Source organism: Dermochelys coriacea, chromosome 4 (genome assembly GCF_009764565.3).
Source record: "Dermochelys coriacea isolate rDerCor1 chromosome 4, rDerCor1.pri.v4, whole genome shotgun sequence".
Classification (NCBI taxonomy): Eukaryota; Metazoa; Chordata; order Testudines; family Dermochelyidae; genus Dermochelys; species Dermochelys coriacea.
The window spans coordinates 124,416,868-124,438,963 of NC_050071.1; the positions used below are offsets into that span (position 1 = coordinate 124,416,868).

The 22,096-nt window shown below is 40.4% G+C and overlaps 1 protein-coding gene across 1 annotated transcript in view; it reads right to left on the minus strand.

Moving 5' to 3' along the window:
- The window catches only part of DOK7 (docking protein 7), a 107,643-nt gene that overhangs the window by 42,440 nt on the left and 43,107 nt on the right, over window positions 1-22,096 (minus strand). The window contains exons 6-7 of the mRNA XM_038399713.2: window positions 19,299-19,406; window positions 16,315-17,189 (exon numbers count right to left, since the gene is read on the minus strand). Coding sequence (XP_038255641.1) covers window positions 16,315-17,189; window positions 19,299-19,406 — 983 coding nt within the window. The remainder of the gene's footprint in view (window positions 1-16,314; window positions 17,190-19,298; window positions 19,407-22,096) is intronic.

A 22,096-nucleotide genomic window follows, 5' to 3' on the forward strand; every position in this document is an offset into this window, starting at 1 on the left:
GACAGAATCTGTGTTAGGCACCCACACTCCCTACACAATGCAGGGAGCAAGATAGGAGACGACAAATGGGATACACAAAAGCCAGCGCAGTGAGCAGGAAGCCACCAAAACTCGCCAATAGGAAGTGCCAAGGAGACAGATATGGCCTAAGCTCCAATCCTTAAAGCCTAACTCTGAGCTAAAGGAGGTATCTCCTTCTGCTCAGGATTCACAGCCATGAACCCACTCCTAGACTTAAGAACCTTAGCCCTGCTTGCAAGAAAACGAGGCGGTGGTAGTGGGACAGTTTCCCCATTTACCCAATAGGCTAGTGGTTAGAGCCCTCAACCAAAACGTGGAAGGGGACCTGCGATCAAGTCCCTGTTCTAATGACCATAGATTTTTATACAAAGTGGACCAGCTTCAACAGGAGAGATTGAGAGAGACCCATTCCAGAATACCCGCTAGCCCAGTGGCTAGGGCACTCACCCAAGAGGGGGATAGCTTGGTTCAAATCCCCGCTCCACATTAGCCAGAGGGAGAATTCGAACCTGGGTCTCTCATATCTGGTGAGAGGATGTAAGAGGATCACAGCAGCACCAGCAGCAGTATTGTGTGTGAGGCCAATTCGCCTATTGAATTGGGCCCCAGAGGCAAGATATTTGGGAGAAATGCCTAGTCTGAAGATTCCACTGGGGTTCAGGCAAGAGCTAGGTGCCCAATCAGGACTTAAGCACTATGCATATACCCAGTAGCAGAAATTATGGTGTCTAGGGGACTTTACCAGTGAAATTTTAGGTATCTAGGGAATTCAGTTACCTGCAATCCTATGTGGGAGCTGAGCGAGGGGTCTGAGGATCTAAATTGTGGATTTAGGTGCCTAAATTCTTTTGTGGATCTAGCTCCAAATGTCCCATAAAATTACTTATTTTCCACTGACTTTTATAGCATGCCCTGTAACTGATACTGTAGTGTGGGGACAAGAGCAGAAAATAAAAACAACCTTCAATGAAAATTAAACAATATGCAAATGAGATAATGCATATTCATAATAAATGAAAACTGGAACATTTTGTTATTTGCATAAAGACCCCAGATTTATGGACCTACAGATTTAAATGGGCATGTACCTCCATAGTGATAATAGTCACAAGGCAAACTGCATTTATCATGCACTGTTAACTGCCTCAGCTTCATTCTGCCTACCAGTCCAGCTCACCTAGGAATATTTTCATAGAATCATGGGACTGGAAGGGACCTCAAGAGGTCATCTAGTCCAGTCCCATGCACTCATGGAGGACAAGTATTATCTAGACCAGTGGTTCTCAAAGCCAGTCCTCCGCTTGTTCAGGAAAAGCCCCTGGCGGGCCGGGCCAGTTTGTTTACCCGCCACGTCCACAGGTTCGGCTGATCGCAGCTCCCACTGGCTGCGGTTCGCCACTCCAGGCCAATGGGGGCTGCAGGAAGGGCAGCAAGCACATCCCTCGGCCCACACCACTTTCCGCAGCCCCCATTGGCCTGGAGCGGTATCCAAAGGATCTGGACAGACGTTTTAAACCAATGGAAAGAAACAATTCCTCTGCTAAGTAATAGAACAGACAGCATTTTTTCTAGCCCTGACAGATGCTCCAATATCAGACCGTAAAGCATTTTTATACATAGAATGGCTATTCTGGAGATGTTTTAAAATATTACTTTAAATTTTTCTCGCATCCTGAATCCTGTTCAACTGCACTCATGATAATTAGGCATCTGATATTAGAAATGGAGAGATACAAATAACACTTCCAATAATATATTTTAAAATCGTCTAAACATATCCCAGACAGATGCACAAAGCTCACTGTAGGGTGTAAGAAAAAATTGTCTTTTAGATTGTCTTATGAGACATAGAATGTGACCTTCTAAATGTCATCTATGTGACTGTGCATCAGAGAAATTTTATCTGATTATAAAAGATTGCATTGTAATATATATGCAAAAAGGGGAAGTTATTAGTATGCATTCATCCTGATTTATAAGTGCACAGCAATACAACCTTAGCATTGCATTAATTATTGCCACTTTCACAGGTAATAAGGATTCATGGAAAGAGGTTTGTTTGTTGTTTAAATAATTAATGGACAATGCATACCCATTGCCTGTTATTACTTCATAAAATAACTAAAGGAAAAGCATAACCCAGGCTGTCTATCATCTCCTCAGCCACGCAAAGAGACAAGATTTGCTATGAATCATTTCTTTTTTTAGAAGGGATTAAGCCCTTTTGACTAGAGATACATGAATAGTAAAATCAATGCAAACCGTCCAGAATACAAATTTGTAGCCCTTCTGTCTTGGTACAAAATTCAGAAAGATGGGGCAGTTGAAGAATCAATACACAAGACAACACTTGTAGCCCTTCACACACATGAAAATAGATAGTTTCAAAAATAAATCCAGTTATGATGACTGGACAAAATAGCAAGTTCTTTACATTTGTCCAAATAAGTTATGATTAGTAATGATACTAAATTCTTAACAGAGCATGGCAGTCATTTGAATATATAGGTCTCAGCAGAGCCAATGGAAACTCTTGAATAGAAAGGCAAACAGCCATACACTGTCATTTCCAGCAGGAGGTAATGTCACACTACTGCAGGAATGATAGATGATTTAAAAATAAAAAGCCACTCAATAGTCCCATATTTACTGCATCAGACTTTTCTATTGCATTAAAGCTGATAATTCACACTCTTTCTATATTGAGTGAAGCTTTCCTCATGCAAAGAACTCATAGAAGGCCTCTGCACAATTCAAGACCAGCTCATCCTCAAAATAGGGCTGAAATGGGACCCCAGCTAGTACCTTATGCAAACCCTCTGAACAGGGGTGATTTTCACCACATTGTGTGCATCTAACAAACTGCGGGTTTGACCCTGCCCTTCATTACTCTGAATTCAATGGCAGCTGAGGTTCCACAGTACTTCACAGGCATCATTTAGCATGTCACAGGATCAACTTCGTTGTTTGTTCAAATTCATAAGCATGTGCCTAATGGTGCCACACAGATTCATGGTGAGTAGCACCTTAGTATTCAAGTAGGCCAGTGAAGCAATCAGACTGTGTAGAGTTAGGTACTATTCGGTGTGTGTACTGGTGGAGTAACTAAGCCCCAATTTAAATAACAAATAATTTTCTATGTAGAAAACCATGACAAAGTTTCAAGGCTTAAAGACAGCCAACATAAATATAGTGCTATAGTTATAAAAAGTTGGCTATCAGTAATTTTGAAAATTCAGTAATCATCCATGAAATTATTCATTATACTCTTGGACTGTAATGAACAGGAATGATTTTTAGAAACAAAACAGATTTTTTTGACCCGATAGATTTTAACAAGGCTTTTATGTGAGCACTGTGTACACTGATTGTGTAAAATTCACAGCAGGTTAGACGACATGCACAGGGTCCAGTGACTCACTTAAATCCTTCATCTAGGACTTCAGTGGGGCATTTGTCCTTTCACAATGAAAAGGGATGAATTTCAGCCGACAGACATAGTAGAAATTCAGAGGGAATTTCATTGTAAAGTAGTTTTTGTGCATGCATGGCAATAGGCTATTAACTTATCACAATTATTTGTACTTATTCAAAAACATCAATAACCTAAAAGCAATTCAAGCAATTATAAAAAACTAAAACAACATTTTTTCCACTGCATGCTAAGTTACTGCCTGCGATAAAACTTTACTGATGAGTCATAGGACCCTGCAAAGCTGGGAAACCCCTGAAAATAACAAACACAGCCGCTTAATTATAGTGGCATGGCTACTGGGCACTTCTACAATAACAAACACACTCAGTAAAGCCAGAGGAGATCAAATGTGGAATTGCTACAAAAGCTGGTAGAGACACAGGTCTGGCATCATGCTACAACTAAAAGAACCTCTGTGTCTGGAGTGTGAACACAGCAGCAAAACTAACAATAGTTTCTGGGGTTTTCAGTATGCTGTGATTACAACTTGGAAATTTGCAGCTAAGGACTATATTAGTGAAGATCTGCTCCTTGTTCTTTTTCCATTGACACTGTTCTTAAAAAGTGACAGATAAAATTCTGCTTTCATGAACCAGCACTTAAAATATACTTGGACCAGGTCGTCAGCCAGTAGAGCTGTGCCAATTCATATCAGATGAGGGTCTGACTCCTTCCTTCAAGCCCATTCCACATAAGGACAGAAAGTAAAAATCTTGTTATAACCTTAGTTTCTTTCACCACACAAACAGAGGAACACAAGGGGCCATAACAAAACACATGAGCAAGCCAAATCAGATAAAAATGGAAGCTTTTCATGAAAAACACCTTTGTATCCATTTCTCTCCTTTCTAACTGCTGGACGTTGCCCCTTGTTTAAAGCTGAGGTTAGTCAACTTCTCCAGAAAAAAACAACAACAGGTAAGGAATTTTCCTCCTGTGATCACTGAATATGTTAAAATAATTAACTAAAATATTTTTTGGTTCACTATATTAATTTTGCTGTTCATGACTTCTCCATTCTTACTTTTACTTCTGTCCATTTCCCATTCACAGATCCATCATGAACGGGAAATAGCCAGAAGAAAGAATGAATGGGCAAGAAGTCATGAACAGCAAAATTTAATATAGTGAAGACAAAAATTATTTTTAGCTTATTTGCAGCCCATCACTGAATTTAAAAATTGGCACCAGCAATAAAACTTAATCACAAACCCTGGAGCACCTTGCAGTTCTTTGATACTCACCCAGATACAGGGTCTGCCTTGCATGTTGCCTCTGCTTATGAAGAGTAGTGTTGCAAATTATTAATTACTATTATCAGGATTTCTATAGCAATCATCACCTGAACACCCACACACTCTGCAACAACCCTTACTCTCACTTCAACTGGAGGAGTTTTGCACAGTGCTGCACAAAATTTAGATATGCTATTTGGGAAATTTTGGGGTGGCACAAAGCTGCTAGAATAACCCGTGCAGAGGGGATAGCTGGGAAAGAAAGAACCTGGCAGGACTCTTTTATGCCCAGCTGATTCCATGCTGCTGGAACAGTACCTTGAATTCATTGGCAGTTGGCTCCTCTAATTTACACTAAGGACCAGGACCCAAATGCCCCAGGATCAAGGGAGTATAAAAGGCTCTAAAGCCACTTTTCTACCTACCCTCTGGACTTGTGTGTGCATGCTTCAACCATACCAGAGAATGGAGGCCTCCTTTGTCAGTGCTCTTCCTGTCCCTAATTTGTGCTACTGCTTCTCTTTTGCACGTTTCCGATCTGGAGCCAAAGAAGAGACTATTTCCTGTACCCTATGCATTTGTAAACTCAGAAAACATCCTGTCCTGAACAACAGTTCAATTGGGTGGAATTATTACTATCATATGGATTAAAGTGGCACCGACAACATATCTACATAATAAAATGTCCCAAAGAGCTCACAATCTAAGAACTGTTTTTTAATCCGACATAGTATTGTTACATACATGATGGCTAAATCTAAAACTTCACAGGAGCAGATGCTGCAGAGCAGATGGAAGAGCAAAGGCTGCTCTAAGTTACCTTTGTCTGCTCCACAATACCAGGTCTAGTTGGAGGCCAAATTGATCCCCAGAGTGAGTTACAGCAGCTTAAACTCCAAGCTCCTTCAACTTGCACCAGCTTGTGATGGTGACCAATGAGCCATGAGACCAGCCAGAGCACAATGAGTTCCTGTCATATCCTTTTCTATCTACAATATGCTCCCATACCATGAGGGAGTGGGGTGCGGCAGATGGGACTGGAAGAAATCAGCTATGCTGACTTTACATCAGGCAAGAATTCCCTCAGGCTAGGGGAATCCTCAACTCCTCATCTAAAGCATTAGGTACTTTTGTGCTGCCAGGTACTTTTGTGCTGCCATGGGCCTGACCACGGCCTTTGAAAAAACTTACATATGAGCTAGCTCACAATAAAGAAAATCCAGCAATGACTCGATTATTGGCTTGCAAGGAGACTGGCCAACTAAAGGAAATTCCCTGCTAAGGCTCCTCAGCAGATTTTTGAATACCTATAGAAGCGTTGCAAGTTTAACTGCTCTTAAGCATCTCACCACGGGCCAGATCCTGGAATCTTGACTCAGCCCTTTCTCTGGCAAAAGTGCTGTTGACTTCAGAGAGAGTTTGCCTGAGAGAGGAATGAGTGAAGGGCTAGCATTTATATAGTACTTTACATAGTCAAAGTGCTATACAAACATCATCTATTCAATCCTGCCAATAGTTCCAGGAAGGAGGTAAATATTATCATGCCTGTATTACCAGATGGGCAAAATGAGGCGTTGTTGACTTCCCTAAGGCCACAGAAGAAGAGAGAGGTAGAGCCAGGCTTAGAACTCAGGATGTTCTAAATCTAGTCCCACCCTCAAACCACTAGGTCATTTCTCTCTCACATTTCCTGTGTTTTCTTTCTAGAACACGGAGGGAACAGACTCCATGTTGTCCAACTTTACCATCATAATTTGCTGCGCAAGATGTGCCTGAAAAGTGAGAATGGCTAGTTTTATGGCATTGCATTGAAGAAAGTTCATGTCCTCGTATCTATCCTAATCACACTATATGCTCTGTGCTGACCTCTGCAAGGAGCGAACAGCCAAGCTGTTGAAATTTGTTGCTATTACTCTGGATGGGAGAAGGTAGAAGCAGCAGTGGATTGAGTCCTTACTCGCTCTGCTGTGTAGAGTCTGAAGAATCACTTGAAGCTTTTCCCAAGATGACTTCCATACAGTTCCAGTATTCCAATGAGAACATTTGTAGTAATGTGCAGAATGATCCAAGAACCGCTTTTTGCAGGAAAAAAAAAAAACTTTAATCATGTTAGTCTTAGAGCCTGCATGGCAGATGCCTATTGATTTTCCATCCACACTAGAATGACTTACTGATGGTTTTCTGAACTTGCCCTTGTCCTATTCTGAACATATAACTCCTAGATGTATTTTCTGAGTTGATATCAACTGGCATTTTGTAAAGTTGATGATAAAAATCTACTGCCCACTCTGTAGCTATGTCTGTCACCTTCTTGAGAGCTAGCTCTGAAAAGCATATAGTCCATATAAGGGTACAGGTGTGCTCCTGGGTTATTAGGCTTCCTAGATCAGTATGGTCGAAGTCATCAATGCAAACTTGTCCATATTGTCAACTTTAAGTGATTACATGGAAAAGGTTTTTGGTAAAAGACTCTAGGTCCATTCAATATCCATTTTCTATCACCTTCAAGTCCCATATGTCCATAGTGGATTATTGCCAAGCCTCCAGACATTTCATGCATATCACTCCTATCCTACTGTCATTTACAGAGTCCTTTTCTGACTCATGCAGTTACTTTGGCACCGCTGGCTAATAAATAATAATTCTTACATACCTTCTTTTAATCACAAGATCTTTGCAAATATGGCTTAAATGAGCTTCACAAGAGCCTTGTGAGGTAGGTGAACATTATACCCATTTTGCAGATGGACAAAGGAAAACAGACGTTCTTAAATTACTTGTTTATGGCCACAGAGCAAGTCAAAGGTACATCTGGATAAGAAACCCTAACCCCAGCCATTTGCTTTAATAACTAGGGCACAATCCATGCCCCTGGGTTCTGCCAGAATTTGTCATCCCCAGAACAGCCCATATTCCACAGTATATCCTTCTCATAAGAGGAGTCTCTTCTATTATCTTTTCTTTGACTGAATGGGTAAAAGGAATACTGTCTTCTGCTGTGTGATGCTGGAGTGGTGATTCTTCTTTCTGGATCTTAAAAGAAGGAAGGTAAAGGATGATGTACTTTTTGGCAGATTCCGCCATTACATTATATAGTGTTCCAACTGATAATTCTTCTAGTGAGGAATGGGTTTGATTCAGAAGAAAAAATGCTTTCTTTTCCTTTTTCCTGTCTTAGCCATAGTCCCAGTGTTCTGATTGCACTCTTTACCATCAATTCAGAAGACAACCATTTTTCCTGATTCTCTGTCAAGATTCCTCCTCCGTCTCATCTAAAACAGCTAATTCTCTCTCTCTCTCTCTCCCCAGAGAAGCTCTTGCTCCCATATGAGAAAGAGGAGGGTAGTCAGCTCTTGTAATTTTTGCTCTTGTATATCCTATATTGTTCACCTTCTTTTTCTTTTACAAGTACATGTAGTTTCTCTCATTTACTCATTCTGACCTGGTAAAGTGGATCAATATCCAAACTATCAATATCCTAATCAACTCACCGACAGACAAATGCTTTGGCAAAAGTGTCTGCTTAGGCCATGCAGATAAATAATGGTGAGTTGACCACCCAGCACTCTAAGCAATTATTTCACTACAGCGAATTAATATACTAAAATCATCCTTAGTTGTTATCATTCTTGAGGTGTTTGATACCATTTCACTTACCAGTTCTTTTATGCCAGCCAGTTCCTTTCCAAATGTAGATGTTTGGGCAATCTAGTTTTTTAGCGCCTGATCCTTGGAGGTGCTGAGCTCCTATAGTTCCTATTTATAATAACCAGTTTGGATTAAGATCTCTACTCTGATGAAAAGTGCGATGGGGTCTTTCATGACAGATGGTCAGTTTATCTAATTTACATCTCATCTGAAAGATACAAAAAACGGGCCCTAGTTATGCTGATGGTGGTGATCAAATCAGGAACCTTCAGCACTTAATGCGTCAGCCTCTACTCTCAAATTGAAGGAGTAAGCCCACTCGCTGAAAGCAGCAGCAGACACAAAAAACTTCTTTTAGTAGGGCTCCAAACCAGTCTCTCAGTCTCCCTGTGCTTTTCTAGAGAGACCTTTGGTCAACCATTAAAATTGCAGGTGCTCCACATCTCTCAAAGACTACAGGGAACCTCACCAAAACATTTTCTAGCAACTCATGTGGAAGCTAGGCCTCATCTTGCTTGTTGGGGAATTGGGAGCCATGCATTATAGTATTCGCAGGGAAGACCTCCAAGGAGCACTAATAAGGTCATATAGGAAATGATGCTGATAATACAAGTAGAAGACTCTCTTTCTCTTTGAGTCAGTAATAAACCAATAGAGCTAAGGAACCTTGTATCACTGGAGGTACTGTCTGTGGGATGAGATATAAAAAGATCATCATCACTTGCCAATAAGGATCCCATGGCACTTTTTATAAGAGTAAGGATGTTAATCCTGGGGTCTTGTCCAAATTCCAGCTCCAATTATTGCATTCTGGCCACCTATTTTACAGAATATCTCCCTAACAGCTTCATTTGGGAAAGTATTCTTCCCTTCCTGGCTTAGACTGGCATACTGCTGCTGTGTGCCGTTTTCAGTTGATGCAAACTGCTTCAGAAGTGGCTGCATTTCAGTGGTGAGTGAAGTGATCCTCAGATTCCTTCTCTGTTTCAGGGGGATGTTATGAGGTAATTATTTAAGGTGCCCTGAGTTCATGCAAAAGATAATTGCTGTTGTCACTGTCTCTGTAGAAGCTTTGTTGCCTACATACACAGTATCACTTATGTCAGTATAAGTTATGTCTCAAGGGTCTGAATCAGCCACGCCCCAGAGCAACATGAGTTACAATGACCTAAGTGCCAGTGTGGACAGCGCTAGGTCGGTGGGAGAGCTTCTCCTGCTGACATAGCTACCGCCGCTTGCGGGGCCTGGAATAGGCAAGTCGATGGAAGAGCTCTCTCCTGTCAGCTTAGAGCGTCTGCATTAGGAGCACTAGAATGGTGCAGCTGCACGCTCTGTAGTGTAGCCATAGCCTTAGAAAATAAACTGATGCAGGTGAAACATCATGCTATGATACCCTTGTTCATCTTCCACCATGAGTAGCCACATTTAAGTCAATGGGAAGCAAAGTACTACTCACTGTGAGTAAAGATATCACAGTCTGGCCCTAACTAAGAGCACCAAATGAGATGTAATTGAAGAGAATATTATTAATAGAAATGGATAGAAATAGAAAGCCTGAAAACTGTTCTGATTTATGCCAAATGCCAATGGCATCAAAGACCATTCTCATAGTGAGTCAGTCAAATGTAATGGATCCCCAGACATACCTCTTCTTTGCGCAATTAAATATCATTTATTGTTGGGCTGTTATTTATTTGTATAGGAGTGTGACAGTCTCTCCTTTTATAACTAGGTTACAACATGTTGCACAATAATCAGTGGGTTGTTTTTTTTATTTGGAACTTTTGGATTTGTCTGTTATCAGGTATTTTAAAGCATTTGGGCTTCAACGCTTCTTCACTGCACCTCTGTGAAAGAAATGGTATCAGGTCAACTTTTGGCCCAATGCATTAAAGTGTTTCTAACAGAAAAAGAAATTACGTAAGACAAAGACCACAATTTATTATGGGCCTTGTTCACTCCCATTGAAGTCAATGTCAAATTGGTCATTGATTTCAGTGGTGCAGCATCAGCGCCTATGAATGCATCCGATGAAGTGACCTGTAGCTCACGAAAGCTTATGCTCAAATAAATTTGTTAGTCTCTAAGGTGCCACAAGTACTCCTTTTCTTTTTGCGAATATAGACTAACACGACTGCTACTCTGAAACCCAATATTTTTAAATGAAAAATGAGAGCAGATAAGTGGGAATGCTCAGGAACTGCCTACAGCTCTGATCGTAGAAGTGTTAGTGAGACGAGGAAGGTGTGGAGCTTTAAAAACTGAACAGTCTTTCCGGGCAGTTTAGAACTGCCCTGGAGTTTTAAAGGTAAAAGTAGTAGAATATTTTTGTTGAGGTTCAATGTATATGTTCAAAGATGGAAAAAAAGATTATAAAAAGTGTTGTCTGATAGTTAGACCTGGGAAATGGGAGACAGAGCTGCTTTGCTACTGTCTCGCTGATCTGATCTAGTCAGGTCCTCTCTATGTCTGTTTCAATATCTTTAAAATGGGTTAATTTTTTTAAGCACTTAAAATCCCCAAATGAAAAGAAGAAGTACAGAAATGCAAAGCATTCATAGCGGTATTAATCAGCAGGTGATTTACATATAGAAATAACTTCTCAGAATTTTTAAGCCTCAGAACACACTGACTTACACGCAAGGGACAGCAAGACTTTTTTTTGTAGTAGAGATTTTCTAGTACTAGCTGACTGAAAGGCAAAAAATCTTTTTTGAACAAAGCTTACCTATTGTCATTTAGAAGAAAATGTGTATATGTGCTGATAAGACTTAAAAGTATCATATTTGTTAGGTGAGCTGAATTACACAAACCTCTGAACAAACAGGGTTTAAATATTGATAAGTATATTTGCCAATGATATGTCATCCTATGTTGTCCTTTATATTTGGAAATCAGAAGAGACCAAAGAAATTACAAGGAACAAATGAGAAGTTCTGTCTTAGTGAGATGGGCGTGTGATGACACTAGTAGAAAAATGGATGTGTATACTGATACTGTACATTATAAACAGATGTGGAAGGATTAAATTTATCAGTAAACACAGATTTCACCGTAAAAACACAAAATGATTAAAAATATTTCCATTGATAATAATCAAAATTTACAGATAGGCAAAGTAAGAAAAATGTTGCTTAAGAACTTATTTGAGTTTGATTTAAGATATTTACTGTGCATATATTTTGACATGTGATGTTGAGAATTTGTGTTTTGAAGGTTATAAAGATTTAACTTTCTGAATCTCAGTCTAGTCATTAAATAATTATCTGATCCCCCCATTATTTCCCACAACTCCGAAAATGTAAACAGATAAATATTGAAAAAATGCTTAAAATTTTGTACAACTGTGAACATTAAAATGGAGATATAAAAAATGCTTAAACATAATCAATATTCACCATCAAAATTATTTTTAAAAAAATCTAGCTTTGCCAGCCTAATTATAAAGCACCTCTATGATTTCCTTAGCATCTTTTTTTTCCATTAATGAAAACTTCAGTGTTAAAACAAAAAAAACGAAAAACTTCCCTTTACAGACGTAACAATGAAATTGTCTGTGACCATCCCATTACACATCCTACAGATTTACATCCTACAGACATTCTTCTTTCACACCCATTTTATAGGAGTTTATCCCGAATGACATAGGATTCAGGAGGCCTGGGTTCAAGCCTGTCCTCTATCACAAGCTTCCTGTGTGACACTGGGCAAGTTATTTAGGGCTAGATCCACAAAGGGACTTGGGCATTGCAATGTCAAACTTTTAGGTGCCTGATGCTCAGTGAAATCCTCAGCTAGGCACCCAGGTTCACTTTACAGTGCATGGACAGAGTTAGATGCCTCAGAATGGGATTCACAACAGCCAGCAAGCTGAGCAAGGTAGCTACCCAAGCTAGCCAGTAGGAAATGCCAAGGAAAGGACTGGGTAGGCACTTAAGTCCAGGCCTGAGGGAGGTGCCTCACTCTGCTCAGTCACAGCCTGTGAACCCAACCCTGGAGTTAAGGGCCTAAGACAGGCCAGCTCTTTCTCACAAAAAATCAGAGATACCCACCTATTGTTATCACCAATAGCCCACCAGATAGGGGAACTCACCTGGAATGTAGGAGATGTGTTTTCAAATCCCTGCTCTGCCTGATTTGAACCAGGGACTTGAAACTGGGTCTCCTATATCCCAGGTGAGTGCCCCAACCACCAGGCTAGAGAGTCAGACTCTCCCTTTTGCTCTCTGGCCCAATGAATATTTAACTATTTACAAATTTCCAACAGGATAGATTGAGAGCGCCCCACCCCAGAATACCCCAAAGCCTGGGAGTTAGGTGTTGCACCATTGACGTGCCATTTGTGAATCTAGCGCTCTTGTGCTCCAGCTCCCCATCTGTAAAATGGGATAACACCCATTTCCCTGCCTCACAGGGGTGTTGTGGAGAAGGTTGTGAGGCATTCAGATACTATGATAATGGGAGCTATACAAGTACCATAGATGGATGAATTCAGTAGAGTCATTCCTGATTTGTACCACTGTAAGTGAATCAGGACCCTCATCTCCACAGAGGTAGTGGTATTTCCAGATGATCAAGCAATCAAACTGGCTGACTATCTGCTGGTGTTTCATAACAGACCCATAGAAAAACAATGCTTTTAATTTTTATGCTGACTGGGTCACAGCAAGTTAACTAGCAAAACCTTAGCCTAATCCTATACTCTTCATGCACAAAAAAACTCCCATTGAAATCAATGAGAGTTTGAGGTAAGCCAGGAATATAAGATCGGGGTCACCATTTCCATAGTTAGGCACATTTCTTGCTACCTTCACTGATGTTGGTACACCACATATCCATTCAAAATGCAAGAGGATGACAGTTGGGGCAGGGGAAACTGTATCTGCCAGATGGAAAAGGACAAAATCACTTGGAAAAGACAGTTTTATTTCCAGGCTTCTAAAATTTTACAAACAATGGAGGAGTTTAAAAAAACCCAACACCAACACCCTATAAAAATCTTGATGTTATTTCCTAAACTATGGCATCAAATGAAGTTACAGAAAAAAAAATATGTACAGTGAAGTGCCATTCCCCATTCTAATAGTGACTAGGTAGTCGGAAACGGAATGAACATGGCCCAGTAATAAATCTACAAACCTTAATAAAAACAATCCAAGATTCTGAGCCTAAAATATGCCCGATGTATACAAGGCATCTCAGCTAAAATATTTATCTGCATAACTGAAAATACCTATATGAAAATGACAGTGGCAAAGGCACACACAATGCAGTTTATAATGAAGGGAATCTTGTGCACACTGGGGCAATGTACCACAGAATACAAAAGAGCTTGGACATTTACTTCCTAATCTTAAACCTCAGATGCTAATATATTTCTAGTTCCTTTATGTTTTATTTCAATGTACAATAGATTTGCTCAGTGGTTATATTCTTCACCTTGAGTGAAACAGGAAAGCGTTACTGCCATATTTTCCATCTGAACCTGGAAGATCCCCAGTTTACACGCCAAATGTTGATGTCCTGCATTCTGGTCATCATCCTTCCAGTCGCTAGTGGAGTGGATAAGCCCTTCTCGATTCTGCTCCTTAACTAGCTACTGGAGTCACTCTTAGAAAAGGCAAATATTACCCTCCACATCCAGCATTCTCCATCCTCTATCCCAGACCCATTTCAGTCCCTTGGTACACAGCTCTCTGACACACAGGTGTCTACATCCCTGCACCATAACCCCAAATCCTGCCTCCCTTGCTGGTTCTGTTGCCAGAGGACACTGCACATCTGTACTTGCTCCAGTCTTGACATTTTTACTCCCTTCTTTCTTGGTCAAATTATCATTGAAATAAACTTTTGCCTGAGTAAGGACTACAAGATTTGCAAAAGTTCACTAACAAGGATGAACATGAAAAACTGCTGCTGTACTTCATTATTGTTATGGACTATACTGTTCTCTCCATCTCATTTTCTTAGACTAAATATCAGGAATTTAAAAATATCAACACAATTTAATTAACAGTTTATCTGAAATTGCAAAAGCACGTAAAACAATGGCCCAATAAAGGCTTTCTAAACATCTTCAAATAGATGTGGAGAACTGATGTCAAGTAATCCATGATTCAATTCAGCTTGCTCCTAGTGGTATCCCAAATGTATCCTATTCACAGCACATAGAATAGGAATTATTTAATTACAAAATATGGATTTGTGCCTGCACCATTTTATGTGCAAGAAGGCATGGACAGGGTCCAGTAGTCTTTTCTAAAATAATTGATCTTGCTATAATGGTTTTGATTACTTTTAACAAAAACACAATTGTTATTTGTATAATTCAATACAGCATATTTTCAGAGTTCTTTAAGATGGGCAGGGAAGAGAAGCAAAAGTATTTATCCTGTATTAAAACAAGTTCAAGGGAGGGCAGCATTTCTCATGTTACTCTTTATTTTCTAGATTACCGTCCATTCTGCATAAGACCTTTTCCAACATTTCCCTACTGTTAGAATGGCTGAAAGTACAGTGGCATCACAGTTTTCCTCTACATGGTGTCTGGTCTAATGCGTTTAGAATCAATCGTCCAATCAGGGAGCAGACTGGAAAAGGGGAAGTAGTGACTTCAGTCCTTTACAGTTTTGAAGACGTACAGTGCCAATACCATCCTCTAGTACCCAGAGACTTTAAAACAGACTGCACTACAAGCTCATGAAGCGCTGCAGGACAAGAAAAGGACAATAGCCCAACAAGCTTATTAACTTCTTCTGAATTTGAAAACCTGTTCTCTCTCACATACTCATTTAAAATTATACACTTAAATTACCTTATTTAACAACCGTTTCTCTAAGTGAGATAATTTTGCCTGATTTCTCAGTTTATACCTCAGTTCCTAATTTTTTACATTCTCTCTCTCTTTCCCAGGTTTTCTATGCCTCACCAACATGAACACAGCTTTATCTTGTTCCAGTTTAGCAACCACAATAAAAACACCACAAAAAAATCTTCTAAAAAACCAGTAAAAGGATATATTTTCTTCACATAATGCGTTAATAGAGCGTGGAACTCATTGCCAAGATATCACTGAGGCCAAGAATTTAATAGGATGCAAAAAGGGATTAGACATTTATATGGATAACAAGAATATCCAGAATCATAATAGTAAACATTTTAAAATAAACAAAAAAAGTGTAGGAAAGTATGCAAACCCTCATGCTTCAGTTCTTAAGTCAGCCTCTAACTATTGATGGTTAGGAAGAACTTTTCCTGAGGGCTGGCTCTCCCATAACCAGCTACTGCAGGATTTCTTGCACCTTCTCTGAAGCATCTGACACAGGCCACTCTTAGTGGCATGATACAGATGGACCACTAGTCTGTTCCAGTATAGTAGCTCTTATGTTCTCCTTCACCAGTCAGAAGCTCCACCATTGGTGCTCACGAGGTGCTCACACACTACGGTCATGAACACAAACCAACTGTCAAAATAAATACGCATTTTTAAAAAAATGGCTATCCTAGCAAATCATCCATCCTTTTCAGCCTCCCTTCACTCTACTCAAGGAATACCAACAGCAAGACATACTCATTTGTACTAAATTAATTATCACGGGACAAATTCAACCCTCCAGTGTGCCTGTGACATTTCTACTGAAGTCAATGGGAGTCACTCATGTGTATCCAAGGAAAGAATCTGGTCCACTGAAAGATAATGCTTGATGGTCTATATGTTTCAATGTTTTCCTGTTCCAGACATGGTTTTTAAGAAGGGGAGAGGTTGCCATCTACTGAATCTTTCAACATACCCATAAAACAGCACAAATGTCATTATTCCAAAAAGAAATAGGCTGCAATTCACAACTATTCTTACATCCTTAAGTCATTTAAATTAATGGTGTTAAATAAGGTACTTAAGTCTTTGTTAGCATCTGCTCAGTATTAGGTATTTACCTTTAGTCCACCACAGATCGGACAAGCTGAAAAGAGAGCTCTTGTCATCCCAGGGTGGGGGCTATATATTTCACAGGGGTCAGCTGGGACTCCACTAGGTGGTGCCAGCTCACTACTTTTGGAGTCTAACACCTGTCCTTGTGGTTTTACATCTGACCACCTCGAAACAAAATCCACATATGTCTCATCACTTGAGTCTTTGGTGCTTTCTGGGAGTAAGGATGCATGCCTCCCGCTGTCTTGGCTCTGCTCAGGTGCCATCCGTGTTTCCGAGTGTGCTACCAGCAGCTTAGGGTCACTAATGCCTTGAGGTGCTGGGTCCTGGTCCTTTGATTGGGTGGAATCCACACTCTTGTGTTGTACGTCTATAGCAGCTGCCTGTAATAAACTCCTGGGTGTGTCATAAATATGTCTGACAGGGCTAGGAACCTGATATTCTGAGCCCAAGCTCCTCTGGGGTTCACTGTGCAGGCAAGTACATAAATTCTGATCTGAAGGAAGGTTCAATGGCAGGCTAAGCAATGATCCAAACTCATCACCGTGGCAAATATCCAGACTCCCAGCATAGGAAGAGAAACTTCCAGAGTAAGAAGAGTGACTACCAGTAGCTATCCCACTGTCAGAAGAACTCTGACGACCTATTTCCTGTAGCTGTCTGGACCGAAGAGGCTTAGGAGGTAGTCTGGTGGTGCCACGTGCCTCTTCTGCAAGTGTTTTTTCTTCCCCAAAATGAATGCCCTTTGCAGGTACCAGTCCATGACTCTCTTGAGAAGTGCTGGCCGAAGACTGTTCAGGCCATATAGTTAACCTACTCCCAACACTAGCGTCTGAGTGGCTGGTATCTGAAGATGAACTTGAAAGGCTTCTATCATCTCCTGGAATAAAAGAAACTAGATCAACCCATGTTCAAAATATAATTAAACTAAAAGCAAGGAAAGGACAAATAAGCAGAGAGGACCATGGAATTCTATTTGTTTCAGGAGAGGGCTGGTTCTGCCATATTAACAGAGTGCATCTTACAATTTATACTCCCAGAAAAAGATTCAAAAACAACTTGGTGCCCTTAGTGTATATGTATTGTATCTCTGAAAATATATCACATTCTATGCTAAAATTGAAGATTATGTGCCTGAATCTCCTCTCTGGTGTAGATCAGGAATAGCTGAACTGAAGCCAATTACATAACACTGGGGTAAAATATACATCAGCATATGTTCTACTCCAGTGTTATTTCACTGGCTTCAGTTCAGCTACTCCTAACCTACACCAGAGAGGAGAAGTAGGCCAAAGAACCTTAAAATATCTGAGGATATTCCAAAATATAAACTTTTAATTCTAAATTGCCATGAGCTGTACATTAGATTTCAACATTTGTATTTGATTTGAAGCTGTTGAATGAGTTTCTGTTTCACAGAAATCCCTGAAATGTAGAGCAAGAAGGGACCGTGAGAGGTCATCTAGTCCACCCCCCAAGCCAAGGCTGGTTTGATGCTTTTTATCTCTTACCAATTAATTTTAACTGAACAATTGCAAAGTCAACATTTTAAAGGCATCAGATATAAAAATCAATTGTTCAGCTCAAGATTATCTTTTAGCTGATAGACCCGAAACTAAATTCTACCACATTCCAAAGAAAAACAAAACTGTACATCACATGAGCAGATGAAAATGTAACCGATATGGCTATGATGACAGTTTTGTATCCATAATATATACACATATCCTGCTATGATACATTTATGCATGGATTGAAAAATGATTTTTCACCACTAGTAGCTGTAGCAAGAGTATTTGCACAGAGGGTCATACATATCTGAAGCACTCACTGGAACTGAAAAACTAAGAAAAGGCTATGAATTGTCATGGTAAGGACAGCCAGGCATTTTGATCCCAATTAAAGGTATTATGGTATAAAAAGTGATTTTCTGCCCTCTTACTTAAGAATGGAAATTAATGGGTAGACAATGGGTCATTTTGTTAGTATTAATTTTAGACTTGATGGAACAGATTCTTAGCTAGTGTAAATAGGTATACCTCTGCTGAATTCAATGGTGCTGTGTCCATTTGCACCACTCAATGATCTGAGCATGAATCAAGTTCTATTCTCAGTTACAATGGTAACCTCATTGGACTCTATGGTGTCACTTTGGATTTGCACGGATGCAAAGGAAATAAAAATATAGCCCCCTAAATCTAACCTTTTTTTCCCCACTAAGTTCATTGACTCTTGACTGTTGTTTTTCATGTTCTTTGGCTTCAGATGGGAAGATCTAGTTTTATTATCAGAAGATATATAATAAGTAAAAATCAGAATAATAAATCCAGAGCATCGCACAAGAAATACACCCTGGAATGTGTGAATCTATTTACAAAGAAGATTTTTACTGAGGACAAAGAAAGTTATAATGGTTATTGGCTTTTAAAAATATTTGGAAGTAAATGTATATTTAGAAACACTAAGCACCAAATTATGCCTCCACATGTAAATGTCTTTAAGATTGACATGCATACACGCTCCCAAAGACAAAGAAAAAGGAAGGGTTTAATGTCAAAGGACAGGAAACCAGGGTTTTATTCCTCACCCTGCTAGAGATTTGCTGTGTGACTTGTGCAAGTCACTTCATGCCATAGGCCTTAATTCAGCAAGGTACTTAATCACATATCTGACTTCAACGGGACTGCTCACTTCAATGTGACCACTCACCTGCTTAAAGTTATGCACATGCTTACGTACCTTCCTGACTTGGGGCTCTGGAGCCTGATCCAAAACCCACTGAAGACAACAGAAATAGTCCCACGGACTTCAGTGGACTTTTGATCATGCCCTTAAAGCAATGGGAGCTAAGAGAGTGACCTTGTCCAATACATTTGGAAGGCTCAATATTTTAAAAAGCTATGTTTTTCTTATGTCAAAAGCCTCAAGAAAAAGACCACTGAAATAAAATCCAGACTTGTATCATAGCTTGATCGTAGGCATTTCTTACCTCCACTGCCCTGGCGACTTGAATGGGATAGTAGGCTCAGGCGCTTTTCTAATTGCAAAGCTTCGTGGGCCACTCTCTCCTCCATGTAGGCTGGATTTGCACTTGGGTCTTTAAGAAAGGAACAAATACGGGTAAGTTTTTGAAAAAGGCAGTGAAACTATTGAGAGAAAAACAACAAAATGTTATACTGCATCTTCTACTGTAGGGCTTTAGCAAACCTTGTCATGTGTTTGCATCGTCTACCTTCCTAAGTAACATCTCACTGACAAACTTTTTATCTTGTTATTTCCCCTCTCCAAAAGGTGATAGGATATGGGACAAGCAACCTTTAGGCCTGACCTGGAGAGGCACTGAGCAATCAGCGGGAGTTCTGTGTGCCCAGTACCTTTCAGGATCAAACCTAAAGTCAGCAAAAGTGGTAACTAGGAGACTGATCCTGAAAGGTACTGCACTGGAATCCAGGGCAGTTGAATGCCCAGAAGAGAACCTAGATCTGAGGGACTAAGAAGAGAGTTTGTGACCTTTAAAATTAAGGGTGAAATCCTGGCCTCACTGAAGTCAATTTCAGAGTAGCAGCCGTGTCAGTCTGTATTCGCAAAAAGAAAAGGAGTACTTGTGGCACCTTAGAGACTAACAAATTTATTAGAGCATAAGCTTTCGTGAGCTACAGCTCACTTCATCGGATGCATTTGGGAAATGCATCCGATGAAGTGAGCTGTAGCTCACGAAAGCTTATGCTCTAATAAATTTGTTAGTCGCTAAGGTGCCACAAGTACTCCTTTTCTTTTTACTGAAGTCAATGGGAGTTTTGCCATTAACTTCAGTGGGGGCTGGGTTTTCACTCAGAGTTTCTGGTGTGGATTTATAAACTAATTCAAAGACAGTAATATTTTTGCTACCATACAAGTTAGAATTATAGAAATACGAGGGTGGAAGGGACTTCAAGAGATCATCTGGGCCAGCTATTTAAAAGGATACCCAGCATATGTGTTTTTTTTAAAACCTTTGTAAAAATTAGACAGAGAAAAGGTCAATTAGACTTTGCCTATAAAGGACTATTGCTTATATGCTTATAGTATATTTTCTACTGGTTTAGCCAGTCTAGCTCAATGAAATGTCACAATGAGAGAGGATCCCACAATCTCCTGGGGTGGGGTCGAGAAGAGAAAAGGTATTGAACACTTGACAAACTTCCTCAGAAAACATGCCATTCTTCTCTGTATCGCTTCATTTTCCAGCCACGCATGATAAAACCAGATGTTGGTAGCAATCATTATTATATTCTTGAGAATAATTTGACAAGATTACTATAAACATCTTAAAAATGTACAGCATGTTTAACAGCTGCAGTGTATATGGGCTGCTAACTCATTCTCATAGAAGTTTCAGTTGGTCTCAATTACACAGGAAAAGAAGCAAATGTGAGATACAATACAGATTAGCTTTGGCACAGCTGCGGTTACCACATTCCTGCTCACACTGATAGTCACAGCATCTGTAACAAATATATACGGAATCATTTAACAAGAGAGGAAGGATAAACAGAGAAATACATTGCTGTTCATGGGCTAGTTGAGATGATGAAGAATTTCTAACTGTGGAACCAAGATTTCCATGTTTTTACATTGTGTTTCTCCATTCTCAAAGACTTGGGCTTGGTTCACTCCTAAGGTGCAGATGCATCAATGGGGATATTCACCACCATGTGACAGCAATTGCTGGCCACCTTTGGAGACAGTAGGCTTAGCAATTCAGCCAGGGTTGTATAGGACCAGCCAAGGACATCCAGGAGATCATAGAGTCATAGGACTGGAAGGGACCTGGAGAGATAATAGAATATCTGGGTTGGAAGGGACCTCAGGAGGTCATCTAGTCCAACCCCCTGCTCAAAGCAGGACCAATCCCCAACTAAATCATCCCAGCCAGGGATTTGTCAAGCCTGATCTTAAAAACTTCTAAGGAAGGAGACTCCACCACCTTCCTAGGTAACGCATTCCAGTGTTTCACCACCCTCCTAGTGAAAAAGTTTTTCCTAATATCCAATCTAAACCTCCCCCACTGCAACTTGAGACCATTACTCCTTGTTCTGTCATCTGCCACCACTGAGAACAGTCTAGATCCATCCTCTTTGGAACCCCCTTTCAGGTAGTTGAAAGCAGCTATCAAATCCCCCCTCGTTCTTCTCTTCCGCAGACTAAACAGTCCCAGTTCCCTCAGCCTCTCCTCATAAGTCATGTGCTCCAGCCCCCTGATCATTTTTATTGCCCTCCGCTGGATGTTTTCCAATTTTTCCACATCCTTCTTGTAGTGTGGGGCCCAAAACTGGACACAGTACTCCAGATGAGGCCTCATCAATGTCGAATACAGGGAAACGATCATGTCCCTCAATCTGCTGGCAATGCCCCTACTTATACATCCCAAAATGCCATTGGCCTTCTTAGCAACAAGTGAACACTGTTGACTCATATCCAGCTTCTCGTCCACTGTAAGCCCTAGGTCCTTTTCTACAGGACTGCTGCCTAGCCATTCGGTCCCTAGTCTGTAGCGGTGCATGGGACTCTTCTGTCCTAAGTGCAGGACTCTGCACTTGTCCTTCTTGAACCTCATCAGATTTCTTTTGGCACAATCCTCCAATTTGTCTAGGGCCCTCTGTATCCTATCCCTACCCTCCAGCGTATCTACTTCTCCTCCCAGTTTAGTGTCATCTGAAAACTTGCTGAGGTTGCAATCCACACCATCCTCCAGATCATTTATGAAGATATTGAACAAAACCGACCCGAGGACCGACCCTTGGGGCA